A 20,074-nucleotide genomic window follows, 5' to 3' on the forward strand; every position below is an offset into this window, starting at 1 on the left:
AGGCATAGCTTTATGCCTTTCAAGCAAACGAAATTTACGCTTGCTTCTCCCAGTAGCCATAATAGACGGAGAGGTTTCTCTTCTGTAGCTTCACATGCGTGCTAAATGATTATTATTACTTTTTCCAAACTGTTTTCTTTTTTCTACACTCTTTATCCCTGTTGTTTTGATTTCGTTTTTCTGCGTTTATTGCCGGGATATTTTCTTTTCTTCTATTTTAACACCCAACATTCTAAACCTATTGAAGCCTATAACTGGTAAGTATGCTAACAACCTCGGGTTATAAAGCAGTGCAGTAACGTTCAGCTGCTTTCTATTGCTTCGAGAAATGCAATTCTTTTTTTTTTTGGGGGGGGGGGGGGGGGGGTTAAGGGCAACGTAAAATAAAGGTCGTTTCTGTCGTTGCGCTAAGCTATCATCGGATAATTCGATTGATTGATTGATGGGATTTGACGACCCAAAACAAAACTAGAACTATGAGAGGGGCGGCAGTGAAAGGCTTAGAAATAATTTGATCTCATGAGGTTCTTTATCGCGTGCTCAAAGCACTGTACACACTGGTTATTTTCCAGCCGCTTATCGTTCATATGATATTTAAAGTGACAATGTAGCTTCCCGAGACACACACACACACACACACACACACACACACACACACACACACACACACACACACACACACACACACACATATATATATATATATATATATATATATATATATATATATATATATATATATATATATATATCAAAACAAGAAAGGCATGGAGGTTACGCGGAGGATATCTCCAGTTTGCTACCCTGCGATGGGGAAGGGCAAAAGGGGTATGCAGGATGATTGACCGCAGCGCAGTCCACATCGTGAGCTTAGGAGAAGCAGGATCAATCATCGTTGTTCATTTACTTGTGGAAACAATGCTCCGTGTAGAGGGGGTGTGCGTTTGTCTCGTCGTCCTTAAACGGTGCTTTATATATATATATATATATATATATATATATATATATATATATATATATATATCATGTCACGAGAAGCCAAGAAACGCCAAGGACAACATAGAGGAATTTACTTGTACTTACTAATTGAATTAGAGAAATGATAAATTAATGACAAAGAAAGTTGATGAAAAACAATATGCTGCAGTTGGGGAACGAACCCTCGTATGTTGTCCTTGGCGTCTTTGTTTCTTGTGTTCTCATGATATGATTAATAAACATCGGGCCCCTCGGTTAACCCCCTTTCTTCTCGTTCATTACATAACGAGGGTATCGAATCCGGCAACATTGCAGCCTTCAGGTAGCATGTGTGTTTCTTGACCAGTTGCCTTCACCTAAAAAGATCACGTACTCGTGACGCCTGCAACGCCTATATATATATATATATATATATATATATATATATATATATATATATATATATATATATATATATATATATATATATATATATAGCAAATATGTTTGTGCGATGCTTGCATCACGGAAATCTATTCGCATCGCTGTGTGTTTCTGCATCGTTCGCGTCCCTTGCAGTGTGCAGCTCGAGTTTATTTATTAGAGCCACGTGCCACATGCTGCGAGCTTCGTCCACGGCGGTACCATGGATGTCATAGCGTCCTGACGTGCTTATGTATCTTCGTTGAACACGGACGTACCGTACGAATTAAGGGTATATTAGGCCACTTTCTTGCCTTCCGACTTTTGTCTAGTTCACTCAGGAGCGCTTTCATGAATTAAATAGCGGGTTCGGAAAAATTTGGAGAGTCCTGGGTTCTAAATGTTAAGTTATAGGAGTGCGCTTCCCTTCACCATTGCTGCTGCTTCTTAACACGGGGTATGATTTACGCGCTTTCTCTATTGGCGGCGAGGAGTTACGGAGTCGCCATCTATCGGAGGCGCCTCGCTGGCGTAGTATGAGGGATCCGGCGGCGCGCTCCTCATAGGTTTTGCTGTCAGCGCTCACTAAAAACACCGCGCGCGAGCTCTCCCGGACATTTCTGTAAGTACTTTCGAAACGAGAGAAGCTTTTTTACTGTCTAAATAATAATCTTGCGCAAACTGAAAGCACAGAATCGGTTGCAGACGCTATCTCTTTACCGAATATGTACAGTGAACGCCACTGCGCGCGGTCGCCGCGATGGAGTCTCCCGAACCGGCTTCTTGCGTGAAAGGCAGGTAAACGCCGAGAGCAAACTATGTGAAATATGTTCTTATAGTGTTTGTATAACTAAATGGAGCGTAATAGCATGAAGCCTTAATGCAGCGATCGCACAGATTCGCAGTGACCGACTGCGCGTCTGCATGCTTGTCCGCGCACTGTTTCGCTTTTGCCGCGTGCGCGTTTTCGCACCGTGCCATGAGGTTTAGGCCGCAGAATATGAGCATTTGACAGTATACAAGCAACCATTGTTGCGTGGGCGCTATCAGAGCTGTTCAAAAATAATTTCATTGTAGAGACTTCGACGCCTACGGGGAACTGTGATGTGCCGTCGCGACGATTCAATATTTTTTTTTCTTCTACATTCTTGGACGTTTCAATACTATTACTCGAGTTGTGTCGCACTGTATGTTTATCGGTGTTCTCAGCGTGCGATTTTCCGCTGCTTCTATTTTGTAATCCAGTGCATTAATTCATAACACAAACATGACCATATGCCATGCTTTTTTTTTAATGTGCTTCTTACCGCTCCCTTTCCACTCCAGTAAACTTGCCAGTATTATAGCATCGACAAGTTCATAGACCAAACCGCCATGACATTAGTCGGGCAGCGGACTCGGGCGAGCGTCTCAGTGCGCGTTTTCCGAACATCGCAGACCCGGCGCCGTAGCAGAAATCTTCCTCGCGTCTGTGCTTGCTGCATGCACGAGTTGTAGCCGATGACTGTTTGCCAGTTTTATGTTTCGCAAGCCAAGCTTCACGCAGCTTCTTGTCCTGCGGCTACGTGTGAATAAGGCTGACACCGCGGGCTCCGTTGCGTACGTCCGGCACTGCGGCACCGACCAGTAGCCTACCATGTTGCGCGCCTTCAAAGGCAGCCACTACCTATTGTAGTGCTTTCAAGCGTTGTAAAGGAGACACTCGAAGCGGGAAAATCTCGCCACTAAATGAGGACCGCAGCGTACGAGGGAATTTAAACTCTCGTTTTCAGCTCGCTTCGGCGCTCCCGAAGCAGCCGACGCGGACGCTATGTCCACGTGATCCCTAATAGCACGTCACGCCGACGGTGGCGCCAGCTTTTCCAGTGGTGGAGCTCGAGGCCAATAGTCCATGAACCCGTCAGTGTCTGCAACGTCCTTCTGGTCAGCACTTGGTAGCGGATTCGATTCCCAGCAACGGTGGTGGCACATTGATGGAAGGGGGGGGGGGGGGGGGGGGGGGAATGGCAAAAACGTTTTGTATTGGTGTGAGTCCACGTTATGGAACCCCAAGTGGCAGAACTTAGTGCGGAGTGCCCCCCCCCCCCCCCCCCCTCCCCCACTACGGCGTCTCTCAAAGCTGGTGTGTTGCTTTGGGCAGTTAAACCCAATCGTTTCGTTTGATTTGATCTTGCTTGTTCAAAAAAAAAAACGTCTTGAGTGTAGCTGAGTTCATGATAGGCAAGCCCTATACGATCACGTCGCGTGCTATTCTGTGTGCACTCGTGAGAACTAAGCCTCACTTCTGAATGAACGACACCGAGCTCTTTCTCAGCATATAATGACTACATCGCTGCTACACTCTATGTGTGTGATGTCGGCATGTTGTACGAAGGCTAAAGCAACCAAGAACTCACACCTGGTGTAATTAGTAGCTTCAGTGGGTATAGATTTTTTGTCTCTTCTTTTTGCTGTACTAAGCTTCATGTTGATTCGGCTCCAGCCATTCCTCCAATGCGCGGAAAACAGAATTAACTGTGCGTTTCAATAGTTGACTGTGGGAGTGCACTATGCGTCTCAATTAGTTTGCCGAGGAGGAAGCTGAACAATAGCTGCAATAGAGCAATAGAAGGTGGCTAGTTGGTTAGGTGATCATCTTGGCATATTTCGTACCTGTCAAAGCGAATGGCAAACCAAAGACGCAGGGATAACCCATGCACTACTAAGCGCGAGTATAAACTGTTTATGAATTCTCACAGACACTCTTCCGGGAATTCTGGGAAATGGTGGGGAAAACGACACAACAGCGCATACCGACGGTATGTGTATAGGTTCGACCACAGCGCAACATCCTTAGCCAACTTCTGTAGTACTGCAATTATAAAATCGAGCCCATGCCCAAACACCATGTGTAATTATGCTCTTCAGGTATGTTGATTGGATGGATGGACGGACGGATGGGTGGATGAATGGATTTATTGGCTGCGTCGTTTATTATCCGCCCCTCAGGATCCGTTGTTTCAGACCATCTAATCTTAAGCATGTTATTGCTTCCCCCCCCCCCCCCCTCAAAAAAAAAAAAAAAAGAAACTCTTGAACAACGGCGTTGAACCGACACACCGTGACCTTTTATCCGATGAGATCCTCCGGCGTCACTGATTCTCAGGGACGTGCACTTTCTATCAGTAATTTCTAAGCCACAGCACGAGCGACAACTGCCGTCGGCCGGCCTCGTGGGACGAGCATGGCGCTCCACATTTCACGTAGGCCAGCAGCGCAGTTATCCTTGTGCTCTAATGTTCCGCCACCGAGCACTTCGGCTCAACACAAGAAGGCGTGTATGGTAACACCGCCCTTCGACTGAAGTGGTTACTGCGCTTCAATGAAAACTTTCTAAACAGATGCTGCTGGCGTCTAACTCTGATGCCCAGGAGTGATGGTGTATTTGCCAAGCAACTCCTTTTTCTAGAAATCGCCTTATAGGCGTCGAAAGGCAGCCCCGTGGCCCACTTGGTGGAGTGGAGATAGTTTATAGAGAAAGGATGAATGAATCTGCGGCGGAGATGGTAAAAGACGGCTGGAATATTGGTGGCGTTTAAAGTACGGCGAACGCGACATCGAGTTTCTATTCGGCTCCCGCTACAGGTGAGACTCCAGCTGTAGTTCTCAAGCGCAAATCCGTCCTCAGATCACCGCAGAGGCGCGATGAATTCGCCAAATTTAGAGCGGCTTGTTACCACTTGTTCTATGTACATAAGCTTGCCTTTCCAGTGTAAATAAACCCCCTGTTCCGTTCCTCATCCTCTCGACCTCGTACTCTTCACGAAAGAAGCAACCCTCTTCAAGTAATCTCGGCCGACGGCGTGCGCCCGCTTAGCCTCCGTTACAAGACGCACAGGTGGCGTATAGGCTAGAGAGAGACCTTCTGTGTGACGCCAGACTCCGAGGCCACGACTGCCGTCTCCTACAGGCTTCAGGAATATTCGAGATACGTGGACACACTTTTGCTCTTCAACCTCTTCATGGTTAATGAGCCAAGGCTGTGGTAGGTGTTCTTTGGTATGTGACAAATATGCACGTAGAAAATACTCGCCGCTGCTCACCAGATTTGCTCCAACCCAAGATCTTGCCGAATATTATGCAACCTGCCGGCAGAGAGGGGATTCTTCCAAAGGAAGAGTGCGCAACTTCGTCCAGTGCAGAGGGGAAAAATAATAAAGGAAGGAACATCGGGGCATTTCATCGCTGTTCTTTCACAGCTGTGTTTCTTATTTTTTTCGCGCTCCATACATGCTGCGCCTGGCAGGGGATTCTCCCTCATGCGTCACCCCGCCTCAGACGTCGCGAACCAAAAGTAGTGCGGTCGTTGCATTACGCTGGATGAATGCGGAAAGAAGTTCACTGTCGGTGTTTTTGAGAATACGTCTCCGTGTTTAGCGCAAACTCGGAGCGTCTGAGTGCGGGCTCCGAAATTTGGCAGTTGACCGCCCACTTAACGAAAAGCGTGCTGTTGTCTTCCTAAATCTGTCGTCCTTGACAGGGTACTCGACTTGAGAGAGCAGTTGGAGCATCTGACTCTATCCTTGCTACCTGCGGAGTGCGCAGCGTCGCACGGTGCCGGCGCTCTTGCGAAATTGAATTACGCGGGAGTGCCGTCGCCGTGGGCGCGCACCGTCGTTTCCTTGCGGCAGTTCCCTTGAGGCTCTGTCGTACGGCTGAGACCCATGTTCGCATGTCGCAACACCCGCCATTTTATTCAAAGCTCGAGAAATTGCTGCTTTTTTCCAAGTGTTAAAATGGAGCGAAGGTTTTTCTTGAACCTTATTCGCTGTCCTTTCACTTTCCCGAAGTGCGTGAATGGTAGAAAATACATTCGCCCTTGTTCTAAGCTGGAAACACGCCGAAGTACTTCCATCCGTCGCCCATTAGATCTAGTTGACCAACATTTCTCTTTAAAAAAAGGAAAAAGAAAGATGATTGGGAAAGAGAGGAGGAAACAATATGTACGGTTAAAATCAAGTACATCAGCTGTGCAAAGATGATAGCGCTATACAGTTACTATCGCTAATGAATTGCGAGACGGACACGTTTATTGGGGTTTCCAACTTCGTATCGCTAATGTCCATGAACGAATCGAAAGAGCTAACCAGATGGTCATATTTGCACCACATGTGCTTTCTGAAGGCGTGGCCATTACCATCGATCTTATTTTAGGCCGTTTTTTTCGGGATGCTGATTTCTCACCTGTTCAACTTGTGAACTCAAGAATATGGTAACCATTCATTGCCTCACTCGCCAGTCAGTATGACAACTTTAGTTTTAACTGTCACAAAAAAGGTATATATATATATATATATATATATATATATATATATATATATATATACTTTTGTGTGGCCCACATTTAAAACTAAAGTTGTCCTTGATATCAATGTTTGTTGACGTCTTGTGAAATATATACATGTATATACACACACACACACATATATATATATATATATATATATATATATATATATATATCATGGTGAGGCGCGCATTTTGTGTCCTTTCAGAGTTTTAAGAGATATTCGTGCCCACTTGAACCATAATGAACGGTCCTCTTGTTCGTATTTCACCTTCGCACCTGCAGTGGAAGTTCAATCGTCTTCGTGTTTTACGCACCGCTCTTTCGTTAGCTTTTTTTTTTTTATGCCGGAAGATGCCTAACTTTCTTTGCTACTTTGGGTCAGTTTGTTTTTGTTTGGCGGTATTATGCTAAAAGCAGTGATATCAAAACCATCCAATCTTCTATATGCGCAGGTATTGCAAGATTCGTTATCTGTATTTTTACAGCGAAGCAGTAAAGCTTTTACAGCAAAGCTGTCTATGGCTAGGATCTGGAAAAAAGTGTGTCTGAGATGTTGACAAAAAAAAAATAATAAATCATCATGTGAGCCGATCCTGGTGATAGTGCAGAAAGGGTCCAAGCTCAGTGGCACATAACCCTGGGGGCTCGATGACCTGTAACACGCCCTTGAACTACCCTTGGCACACATGGGACCCAAAGAGGTCCCAGGCAGAAGGGTAAGGACAGATGTTTTTGGGAAATTCAGTGGCCTTCCACTCTGTGAAGAAGGATGACCAGCGAAGCTGTGTATGTGGGCCCCTTAATGGCGAACTGCACCTCCGCCGTGGGTTGGCCCTGTTACGTTTCGCCTACAACGCGCAGTAATGCCGGCGCGGATGCAACGGACGCCAGGGGAGAGGCTCCGATTTGTACTGTTGAGTTACGTGCTCTCCCGTCTCTCCACTTCGGTCGACCTGACCGGCCGCTCTTTTGTTATGTTAGAATAAACAAGTTGTTCTGTTACCCGTCTTCTCTTGCTTTGCCGGGACCTTCGGATGTTTCCAGTGCCCCAGGCCGCCAGGCCAACGCTACCCTTGGGGCTTGCGACCCATTGGCAATAACGGGCGTCAGCACCGAGACCCCAACAACTCGTGCCAACGGTGCGATTACAACATCTGGTGGCAGCGGTGCGATTCCTACATCTGGTTGCCAGCGGTGAGATCGCGACAACGGAGGCCAGCAGCGAAGAGATGCGGTTGACTGTATGCTGAGCAGCTCAACGACCATCCGGGAGCAGTGCAACGAGCCCTGTGTGATGACTGGTTGCCTGCAGCGGAACGACTGCGCTGAATTCTTGGCTGCGAGGTTTGGTGAGTGCGGGACTTTCTTCTTCTGAGTTTTGCCAGGCTTTTGTTAGTGTTAGAAACAGAGCTGGTAATTGGGGTTGTCGTTGCTGCCGGGTTAGTTTGCGGCAAGACAATAGTAGGCAGTAGAGAAAGCAGCATTCAGAGCAGCCATGGATTTGAAGTCGTTGCGCAAACCGAAATTGCTGGAGCTTGCGAGAGAGTTGGGTCTGGATGTCTCAGACAAACTCAGAAAACCAGAACTGCTAAGGGCTATTCTTGAGTTAGAAGCTGAGGATGACGAGCTGTCGGAATGCCTTGAGACCATTGAGGAGAGGGAGGAGCAGAAAGAGAAAGATGAGCGTGAACGAAAAGAACAGAAAGAGAAAGATGAGCGCGAACTTAAAGAACAAAAAGAGAAAGAAAAAGAAGAGCGCGACCGTCAACACGCTTTGGAAATGAAGCGTCTCGAGTTAGAGATGGAACGCGCTCGTAATGGAAGTCAGGCACACGGTGCAGGAGAACGAGTATTGTTCAAAATGACTGACCTGATGCGGCCGTTTAAGCTTGGAGAGGACATTGGTTTGTTCCTGGTTAACTTTGAGCGAACGTGCGAGAAGCAGGGGTTCTCTCGGGAAACGTGGCCACAGCGCTTGCTCACTTTGCTACCCGGCGAGGCGGCCGACGTAGTCGCTCGCTTGGAGAGAGAGGAGGCAGAGGATTTCGACAAAGTGAAATCGAGTCTGCTAAAAAAGTACCGGCTGTCAGCGGAGGCGTTCCGTCGGAAGTTTCGGGAAAATGAGAAAGGCAGAAGTGAGTCATATACAGAGTTTGCGTACAGGCTTATGTCAAACATGCAGGAGTGGCTCAAAGAAGAGAAAGCGTTTGGTGACCACGAGAAAGTTCTGCAGTGTTTCGGGCTAGAACAGTTTTATAGTCGGTTACCTGAGAACGTGCGGTACTGGGTCTTGGATAGGCCAGACGTTAGTACGGTGGCTAGAGCCGCTGAGCTAGCCGAGGAGTTTGTGACGCGTCGGGCTCGTGGAGCTAAGGACGGTCAAAAGGGTGAATTTGGCTCCAAGTTTGAGAGGCCAAAGTTCACGCCCATGAGAGCAAAGGGGGACACACGTAGTTCGGATGCAAGTGAAAGCAGTCCGACCGAACGTAAGGAGACGGCGGCAGCCGAAGCCGAACGCAGAAAGCGGTTCGAGGCGAGGCAAGCGCGCCTGTGTTATACGTGCCAGAAGCCGGGTCACTTTTCGGCGCAGTGCCCAGAAACAAAACCAAAAGTCGTGTTTTTTTCATTAGGCAGCACTGACGAGAACATCAAGCTTCTCGAGCCTTACATGCGAGACCTCCTCGTGAACGGGAAAGAGTGCCGAGTGCTTCGCGATACCGCAGCTACGATGGATGTAGTTCATCCCTCTTACGTAGAACCCGATATGTTCACGGGCGAGTGCGCATGGATCAAGCAAGCAGTGGAAGCTCATAGCGTGTGTCTGCCGGTAGCAAAAGTGCTTATTGAAGGACCTTTCGGAGCACTTGAGACGGAGGCCGCAGTGTCATCTATGCTGCCCCCCCAGTACCCGTACCTATTTTCGAACAGGTCCGATCACCTCCTGCGCGAGAAGGGGCTTTTGTTTGGTGAGGCTAGCGTTCAGGCCTTAACCAGATCGAAGGTTCGGGAGCTCGCTGCAAAGGCGGTAGTTGCGGGGCCGACGTTGTTGAACGATGAAAAAGGGTCAGAGGCGCAGCAAGCTGGTATTCAGAGCACGCCCGAACTGAATAAAATTGAGCCTGTAGCGTTAAAGGCAGCAGATACTGGAGAGGAAATTCCCGACACGGGAAAGTTAGAAGAGCTGTCTCCAGATTTGCTCATCGCGCCTACGTCAGACGGACTTAACAGGTTGCTAAAAGTCAGCCGGTCGGCTTTGATAGCCGAGCAAAAGAAGGATGGCAGCCTAGAAAACATACGCTGCATTATCAAGGAAGGTATCGCCAAGAAAAATGCTCGCTTTGTGGAAAGAGGTGGGGTCCTGTACCGGAAGTATCTAGACCGCAGGGGAGTGGAGTTCGATCAGCTGATCGTGCCTCAATGCTATCGTCAGGATCTGTTGCGCTTGTCGCATGGGGGTTCGTGGTCCGGACACCTAGGAGTTAAGAAAACTAAGGACCGTCTCTTGCAGGAGTACTATTGGCCAGGGTGTTTTCGGGACGCAGACCACTTTGTGAAGACATGCGACACCTGTCAGCGGGTGGGCAAGCCAGGGGACAAATCGAGGGCGCCGTTGAAGTTGGTACCTATCATTACGGAGCCTTTTAGACGGCTCGTTATTGATACAGTGGGACCTCTGCCGGTAACAGCCACGGGGTACCGACACATTTTGACTGTGATCTGCCCAGCGACAAAGTTCCCTGAAGCAGTGCCGCTTAAAGAACTCAGCTCAGTTGAGATAGTCAATGCACTACTGTCCATATTTGCGCGAGTTGGTTTTCCTGCAGAAATCCAGTCAGATCAGGGCACAGTGTTTACTAGCGCTTTGACGACAGCCTTTCTCGAAAGGTGCGGGGTAAGGCTGTTACACAGCTCAGTGCACCACCCCCAGTCGAATTCCGTTGAGAAGCTCCACTCCGTCATGAAGCGCGTGTTGAGAGCATTGTGTTTTGAACATCAAACTGACTGGGAGCTGTGTCTGCCTGGAGTGATGTTTGCATTAAGGACCGCGCCGCATGCGGCTACGGGGTTCTCACCAGCTGAGCTGGTGTACGGTCGCTCGCTGCGATCTCCGCTTCGCATGCTTCGAGAATCATGGGAAGGCAGGGGCGACGACCCAGTCGTGGTAGAGTACGTGCTTAAGCTCCTCGAACGCTTAAGAAGGGCACAGGAGTTGTCAGGTGAAGCAATGGCAGAGGCCCAGCAGAGGGCCAAGGTTTATTATGATCGGACAGCCAGGGCCCGTCGTTTTGAGGTGGGCGATGAGGTCATGATATTGCGCACATCGCTAAAGAACAAACTCGACGTGCAGTGGGAGGGCCCAGCACGGATTGTTCAAAAACTGTCGGACGTTAACTACGTGGTGAGTCTGCCAGGAAAGCGGAAAGCACAGCAAGTTTACCACTGTAATCTGCTCAAACCCTATAAGCAACGAGAAGCAGTGGTGTGCATGATGGTAAACGTGCCCGAAGAGCTTCCGGTCGAGCTTCCGGGACTAGGCTCAGTGACGAACAGGAAAGACACCGATCAAGTCATTAGGGACCTAATAAGTAAAGCATCGCTGTCGCCTGAGCAGAAAACCGAACTACACCAGCTCTTACAAGAGTTTCAAGGTCTGTTCTCTGAGAGGCCTGGTAGGACTTCTGTCCTTACTCATGACATAGAACTTACCTCCCCAGAGCCAGTACGATCCAAGGCGTACCGGGTGTCACCCCGCCAGAGCGATATTATGGAGGCTGAGGTAAAGAAAATGCTACAGCTCGGTGTTATTGAAGCGGGTGAGAGTGATTATACCTCCCCTTTGATTTTAGTTGAGGTACCGGGCAAGGAACCTCGTCCTTGCGTCGACTACCGCAGGCTTAATTCCATCACTAAGGATCAAATTTATCCGATCCCTAACATCGAGGAGCGCCTTGAGAGAGTGAGTAGCGCTCAGTTTATTTCCACCCTAGATCTTGTCAGGGGTTATTGGCAGGTTCCACTTACAGAAGAGGCTAGTAGGTATGCGGCGTTCATTTCACCAATGGGGACATTCCGTCCTAAAGTTTTGAGTTTTGGTTTGAAGAACGCGCCATACTGCTTTTCAAGCCTCATGGATAAAGTGTTGCGGGGACAGCAAGAATTCGCTTTACCGTATCTAGACGACGTAGCGATATTCTCCGCATCCTGGCCTGAGCATATGGCGCACTTGCGGGCAGTGCTAACCCGCCTGCGCGATGCGGGCTTGACAGTCAAGGCTCCCAAGTGCCAGTTAGCACAGGCCGAGGTTGTCTACCTCGGACACGTGATTGGTCGGGGTCGACGCCGCCCCTCTGAAATAAAGGTGGCCGCTGTGCGAGACTTCCCGCAACCGCGCACGAAGACCGATATTCGGTCGTTCTTAGGTGTCGCCGGCTACTATCAGAGGTACATCCCCAGGTACTCTGATATCGCGGCTCCCTTGACGGATGCTCTAAGAAAGACAGAGCCGCAAACAGTCGTCTGGGATGAGACGAAGGAAAGAGCTTTTAGCGCCCTAAAGAGCGCCCTAACAAGCCAGCCTGTGCTACGATCGCCCGACTACACAAAAGGGTTCGTTGTTCAGTGTGATGCTATTGAGCGAGGCATGGGCGTTGTACTGTGCCAACGGGAAAATGGAGAAGTAGAACACCCCGTCCTGTATGCTAGTCGTAAGCTGACCAGTGGTGAGCAGGCGTATAGCGCCACCGAGAAAGAGTGTGCGTGTATCGTGTGGGCCGTTCAGAAATTGTCATGTTACCTAGCCGGCTCGAGGTTTATCATTGAAACGGATCACTGCCCTCTCAAATGGCTGCAGACCATCTCTCCCAAAAATGGCCGCCTCCTGCGCTGGAGCCTCGCTTTGCAACAATATTCCTTTGAGGTGCGTTACAAAAAGGGGAGTCTCAACGGTAACGCCGATGGCTTAAGTCGAAGCCCCTAACGTGGGAATCAGCCTCAAAATTGCTTGTTACTGATGTTTTTCTTCCTGAGGCAGGATTTTTTTTAACTTATTGCTTTTGTGTAGTGTTTCAAAGTGATGATGTGCTTTTTAGTGCAATTTTTCCGATTTGTGGACGCGTTCTGAGTGCTGCTAAACTACTGTAAGGAACTAGGCAGCAGTATAAAAGGGGAAAGAGCCTGGCAGGGCTTAGTGAGGGTTGTGCCGTGCTTGCTGACTGAGCGGTTGACTTTCAGGCGTGGTTCTAACGCTTGCCGGAAACGAGAACAAAAATGTCAACTCTCCCGAAGTCACTTTGCAGTGTCCTGTGTGCACCTGAACGTGAGAACGAGGCCTTCTCTGTGCGCTGCGCTCAAGAAACGCCAAAGGACGCCCGACTTCGGTTATGAGCATCATCGAGCGACATCCCTCCGGACAGCGGATGCAGTCCCCTGACCATCGGGATCTCCTTCCCCCGGCGGGGCGGTCTGTTACGTTTCGCCTACAACGCGCGGTAATGCCGGCGCGGATGCAACGGACGCCAGGGGAGAGGCTCCGATTTGTACTGTTGAGTTACGTGCTCTCCCGTCTCTCCACTTCGGTCGACCTGACCGGCCGCTCTTTTGTTATGTTAGAATAAACAAGTTGTTCTGTTACCCGTCTTCTCTTGCTTTGCCGGGACCTTCGGATGTTTCCAGTGCCCCAGGCCGCCAGGCCAACGCTACCCTTGGGGCTTGCGACCCATTGGCAATAACGGGCGTCAGCACCGAGACCCCAACAACTCGTGCCAACGGTGCGATTACAACAGCCCGGAATTGCACTATCTTCGGGATCGGTCCACGTAGGGAGAGTGCTTAAGGCCTTCTTCACCTCCGCCACGGGTCGGCGCGGCGTTGCACTGTCTTCGGGATCGGGCCACGTATGGGGAGTTTTGTGTCTACACACGGTCACGATCCCGGGGGAACAAGCCCTTAACAATTTCGCTGTAACAATGTTCTGTACAATTTTTCAGAAAGGACTGTTGAAAAATTATCGTGCCAACCACGCAAACGCGCTAGTTTACTGCTCCCACGCTCATCTTCGTTCTCTTCTTCCACAGCTGGCTGCGTTGCCGCTCAACATTCCAGCGTAAAATGTCACTTCTCTTTTGTTGCCGTAATGGGGCGGCCTCGTTTACGGGGGTATGAGGATTGCTTAAAGGGGTATGAGCCATTCATTCAATTACGTGAGGGATGCATTTAATAACAGAGGTGATACGCGAATGTGTGTCCGTACCTATATCGCCACGCACGATGACCACAGCTTAGCACCATAAATATATTCCTACCTTTGTTCAGTATTCTGGGTCCCCTATGTGTCGTGCGCTACGCGCTTCTCTGGTCATCCATCTACATACAGTGAAATGGCACTGAATTACAAATAAAGTTTGTTCCTCTTCCGCCTATTTTAATATTTGTTGCTTCTGTAAAACAGGATAGCGCATAGCTGTTCTGCTGAACAGAACGCGAGGCGTGGCTGCGAAGTTTCAGTGTACGGTTGAGCTACTATGGGAGCTACGTCGAATGCGCTAGCGGTGCATAGCCAAATAAAACACTGCAACGTAGGCCTGTGCGAATGAGTTTGTCACTTCAGAAGAATTAGATAACACAAGAAGGTTGAACCAAACCATCTGCTCCCTCAAACTTTGGCCGCTAAAGGAAAACCGGTGGTAAAAGCGTTGACTAGCACAGTAGTCGGCATATAACCTATCCGTTCTTGGACAAGAGCGGTGACGCCAGTGCTTCTATTGCCACACGGAAGGGAAAAAGAAAGAGGATTCCCCCACCGGGCGCAAACGTAAACGAAAAAAAAAAAAAAAACAGGGAGGGGGCCGCGTCGTCTGCTTCGCGCCCAGCTAAAAAAAGCAGCCGATTTCAAGAGCACTTGTGATGTGGCGCCACCAAACGTGGACCTCGGCGTAGCTCTAGGAGCGAGAGTATCCCGCCTCTCCCATTCAAAGAAAAGGAGAACAAAACGAAGGCGGGGCCCAGGGTCTGAGCCTCCACTTCGGCCTAGCGGCGCTGCGTCGTCTGCTCGGAAAGGCCTGAGGCATTGATTTGAAAGGGAAAAAAATAGCTGTGGTCTTAACGTCCTGCGTCTACTATGGTGGCGAATATGTACACTTGGAGCCCTGAGATGCTTTTATTTCCCTTTTAGAGGTGTTTACATCCAGAAATAATATTTAGTGTTAGGGAAACGAGCCTCGAACGGACGGACTCGTTTTCCCGCGCGGACAGACCACGGGGCGAGGAGGCCGAATGCGGAGCGACACGGTCGCGCGTGCGCCGTGCATTGCAGCAGCGGTTCGGGCGCCGGTGAAGCAGATCGCGCGAGCACTGCGACGAGGCTGCAGGTCGCAGTTGGCCGCTGGTTTCGTCGTTTTTTCGGTGTGTTCTGGGACGCGTGTCTGACTCGGCGTGCTCTGCGCGTTCTGACTTGTTTCCGGTGCGATCTGACACGCCGGTGGGCGCCATGCCCGTGGTAAGTTAAGCCGGCGTGCACGGTCGACGAAGCTTCGCGTTCAACATGGAAGCTACATCGACGACAACCGGCAAGTTCGAAGTGACCCAAGTCACAACACCCGACTCGCTGGCCGGTCAGAATTCGACGCCACTGTCCCCCTCGATCGGTGATCAGGACTCAGACCCGTCGACTGTGCGTTTGATCCCAGGTAAATGCACGTCGCTCATGCTGGGGCGACTTCGTGGTTGCGCGCTTTTATTTCGCGCCCGGTCGCTCCTTTGTTTCACGCGTTAACTTTAAAGCGCTTGCTTGCGGTGTTGCACGCGTCGTTCTTGAAGTACTGCCAGTTATCTTCATTGCATTTTGCGTCTGATCTGTGGATCAAGTGCAGCTACAGAAACTCGATCGGATATATTTGGGGAGGGAAAAGTTGTGACGTTTCAGTGAAGTTTTTTACTTTCCTCTTACTCTTTCGTAGGAGGCTGCTTGTTATGCTCGAGCATAACAATGCTCGAGCATTGCATTGCAGCAGGTTGCGCTCTTAATCCTCTTGCTGATTGCGTCCGCCTGATAGCGACATAAGATGCCACACCCTCATTAGGAGGTCGTTCTACATGTGTGCTCAGAGAGAGAAAAGGTAGCTGTCGTAGGCGCTTGAGGGCCGTGCTAGGTACCACGGCGTCCTTTAGAAAATCTGGCCAGGCGAGAACCACTTCTATGTGTGAAGACGCTGTAAACTCGTTAAACGTCAACCGTGCCTACATTGATACGTGTATGAAAATTCAATGTAATTCTATCAGCTGATCGCGCACGTGAATGAAAGCGAGCCTGATTGGTCTGCGTTGATGCGTTGAGTACGATGTAGTTCATTTGAAAACGATGTCATGGGTTTCCGTATGTTTTAAAGTTGACATATTTTATTCCAGCTTGAGTTTACATCGACGATGTGTCGTTCGAGATATTTGTGTTTCCTTCCACTTCACGATTCGGGTCTGATTTTGGGCTGATGTGCTACTGCTTTGTGGAGGCAGATGAGTGCAGTCCGTTTGAGACAGCGTAGCCGCTTTCTTGCCCGAATTTTTCCTTCGGCAGCCTACTGTACTATAATGTTTAATACACCGTGCTTTTGTTTCCTAAAGAGGTAGTAAACTGATTCTTGTTGGAGGTTTACGAAGATGAGCTATGACGCTTAGAACTTTCGATGGAGGGAGTCCTCAGCAGAGCTCTCTTGTTTTCTATTGGACGCTGGCTGGGTGTCCACCCGGAACTGAAACGAAAACTGGATCTGGATCGGAACTGGATCGGAACGTTAAATCTTTCTTAAATTTTTTTTTTTTTTCACGTTGGAATTAAACCGAGAAGGAAACAATAAATACGTTTATCAGTTCAGGTCGACTTTCGGAGCTTTTTTATTGATGTATTGCCTGTACTTGTGGCGGAACCGCGCTGTCACATTTGTATATTCACGTAGGCCTGTTATTTTAGAAGAAGTAGTTCCCGAGATTCTTGCTGTTTTCAACGCGGTTTGCCTGGAGACAGGCGTGTTAGCAATACAACCGTGAACATCAATTCGCCAGCGGCCAACGCTCGGGCGGCGGTAGTGAGAGACCTATGATCGCTGATAAATGGAAATACTTTGTGGCTTCAAGTGTTTGCTTTCTATCACAGTCGTAGGCAAGTTAAAGCGTAGATGCGACAAAAGGTAAAACTCAGAAACCGACCCAAGTAACCGCTAGGGAAGCACACGTACTATTTATTTTTTTAAATATTCAGATAAGTTAGCTTTCGCATATACCTTGTTGTTTAACGTGAATGCTCACAGCAAACAGCAACAATTACTTGCGACGAGGGCGGCATATCATGCACTTAAGGAGTGAGAGATAAATATTGTACGAAAGGTGGTACGCGCTCGATGAAGGTGCAGGAGAGGATGTCACGTCGGGATTCTCGAGGGACACGTAAGAAAAAGCAGCATTGCGTTATCCCCCCTAGTCAGTTGTATTCAAGAGAAAGATGCCGGGGTGAATCCATTTAGCCTGTGCCGATGTGCGCGCGCATTTAGTGGCCCCTCTGCGTTAATTGACGCCGCATGAAAGCTGCCGTGCTCGCACAGCTTTCTCGCACAGAAAGCTGTGCGAGCACGGCAGCTTTCTCGAAGTATACAATGGCGCAGCGATATGAAAGGCAGCCCCAGTGCGTCGGGAGAGCTGATGTAGCAATAGACTGTGCACGTACAGTGCGCGTCACCCTTGTGTAGAGCGCGGGAACAGCGGCCGCCGGGGCGCTCCCGAACCAGCTATAGCAACGTCTAACGATAGTGTCTGGGCTCGAGATAAGATGCGTCTGGGCACGTGTGGATACACATAAAGCCCATACCACACGTACGCCTGCGGACGCACGCAAGCTCGCGTCTAGGCGACTAGCGCCTGCCGCGCCTCGCGAGGAATGGCGGTTCGCATCCACAAGGACGCGCGACAGCGCGCGCTCACGGGACTCACTCGTAGACGCCTTGGCAGACGCCGCTTCGTACGTTGTTATTGACAGTGTTTCAAGATGCTTCAATATCTATAAACGTAATTGTTATATTTTTATGGCTGTTAGATCAGCACGAAAAGGAAAGATGCGCTCTCTTGCATGATATAAATCGGCTTCACTGAGAGTTGATTGTACCACGGCGTAGCTGCGTAGCCAGGCGCGCCGACGCGAGGCGGCGCAAGCGCGCCATAACAGAGAGGAGCTGTTCCCCGAGATCGCGCCGCCTTTCGCTCGTACGTGGGGTCTAGCCTTAAGGCGCGTTTATAGACCGACGTTATCGGCATGCGGGCGAGCGTCGCTCGACGCCAGGCGCGTCGGAGCGCGTTGGTTACGGTTACGTTGGCTGCGCCAGTGCGTCGAAACATTGGTCCAGCTATAGACGCTGTTGTTCTCGCCAACGTGACGTAACGTGTGCGCACGCTCACGCTACGTCGGACTATATTGAGCCCTTTACAGAAAAGACTTGCTGTTTCACCGCCCGCGGAAGCGTGAGTGAAAAGGCACTTTTCATGAAACTAACCGCGGTATCGGTTCGCGCTGCTTTGCTCCGCGCAAAAGCGAAACTGCCGCGTGAGCAAGTAGCAGTGGCAAGACGAAGGCGCTGCGTAAGCATCCGCTCGCGCGGGCGCTAAAATGGCAAGGCTTGTCTGTCTGTGTGGCCAAATCTGCCCAGACGCATCTGATCTCGAGCTCAGCAACTGCCGTTATACATCTCTTGGTGTCTCCCGAGTGCCCTGGTGGCCACCGTTCGCGTGCTCTACACAAGGGTGTCGCGCACTGTACTATACGCTTCTATTGTTGGGAAGAGCCTGCCGCCAACTCTGCAAAAACACGAAGCGCCATGCGAGAGTCGTAGCTGGAGTAATATGAAAGCGAAAAAAAGATAGAAATCCGTAAGTTGCTGAGATTCTAACGCAAGTCTAAGCTAGTGTACCTTGGGGTTCCGACAATTGCTGTAATAATATGGCTTTAGCTGAATTCAACAAAGAGTCACAAATAAGAAAGGGTAGCTGGGCCAGCTTCCGCTACTCTGCGCCCTTGGTCGCTGTTCGTAAGCGTTTGCGAGTCTTAACTCTCTGCGTACTTTCTTTCACTGCGGGTAGGTGAGGTCATTGCTGGGTCTCTCATTCTCTTCTCATTGTCACTTGACTAATCCGAGTAGTTGAGCTTTTGTGTGTAATAAATTTAGGCTCGGTTCCTGTAGTTGTTTTTCCGTTACGTAGTCGAATCTAAACCTGTTACAACTGGTTGTAGCGCGGTTACATTTCCTCGCTCCGAAAATAACCAGAACGGAACCATTTACTCTAAACCGGAGTAAAAAATCGAACCTAAGGAATAAATTTGGTTGGAAACCCTAAACTCGAGAGTGTGTCCAACGCCTGAGTCTGCGGTTACTGTGGCATGCATTTCACTTCCGAACACAATATCGCGGGTTCGAGTCCCTGTTGCGGTGGCCGCATTCCGACGCTGAAAGTGTTTGTAACTTCACGGTGTGCCGTAAAGAACCCCACGTGTAGGAAGTGCTCTGGAGCTCACCACTACGACGCCCTTGTGCCAGATGTAGCTTCCAAACGGAAAACCCCGTCAGAATGAAAGTGAACCACGCGTCTATCAACAAAAGCATATCCGCAGAAGCGTATTTTCTGCGGAGTAGGGGTAATTCATACCGGCGTAACGGTTATTTTTTGTTGTTTCCATTGTTGCTTCGATTCAAGTCTTCAGTGTTTACATAAGCGCGCCGTATAATGAAACGTTATATTGCGCAGCGCGCACACGGTGAAGAGAAGCCGCGGTGAGTAAAGAGCGGCATGATGCGATTGCTAGCCTAGAGCAAGTGCGGCAAGGGCTTACGCAATGCGTATATTGTTTTTCAGCGGTGCGGTATCTTTTGAGATAGTAGTTCTCCTGGAACTGTTCGCGTATAACGTCGATGCCAACTGTAGGGCATGCACATTAATGGTTGTGCATTGTTCCTGATATGACTCAAAGCTTCTCAGTGGGTGGGGCTGCACTTGGGATGAATGCGCCTCTGTCATGGTTGGGTGGGCGCCAGTTGTTCCACGCACCGTTGGGCTGGCTGTGCGCGATTGTAAATCTTGCCGACAAGCATGAGAGCGCATTCGATAGGCTATAACTTCGTGATTCATCCTGTGTGCTAGGTAGGATATCGCGTCGGCGAAATTTGTGTAAGTGCAATTTATCGCGCTCTAACTGGGTATACCTCCTCCCCCTCCTCTTTGTTTTTCCTTCTACGTAAGCGCTAGCTCTTTCAGCGCAAGACCTCTCTCAGGCAGTACTGTCGCCAGTTTAGACGTGTGGCAGCATTACGGACTGCGCTTCACCACAGATTGTGT

At 49.5% G+C, this 20,074-nt stretch overlaps 1 protein-coding gene across 2 annotated transcripts in view; it reads left to right on the plus strand.

The window, feature by feature from the left end:
* The window catches only part of kcc (solute carrier family 12 member kcc), a 526,743-nt gene that overhangs the window by 127,972 nt on the left and 378,697 nt on the right, over positions 1-20,074 (plus strand). Inside the window, exon 1 of one of the 2 annotated variants that reach the window (XM_050194346.3) lies at positions 14,175-15,393. The exons of the other annotated variant lie outside the window; for it this stretch is intronic. Within the exon in view, the coding sequence (XP_050050303.1) occupies positions 15,249-15,393 (145 nt within the window). The 5' untranslated portion in view covers positions 14,175-15,248. Of the gene's footprint in view, positions 1-14,174; positions 15,394-20,074 lie in introns of those variants that run through there. 2 annotated transcript variants of the gene reach the window in all.

The sequence above is a fragment of the Dermacentor andersoni genome, chromosome 1 (assembly GCF_023375885.2).
Source record: "Dermacentor andersoni chromosome 1, qqDerAnde1_hic_scaffold, whole genome shotgun sequence".
In the NCBI taxonomy this organism is placed as follows: Eukaryota; Metazoa; Arthropoda; class Arachnida; order Ixodida; family Ixodidae; genus Dermacentor; species Dermacentor andersoni.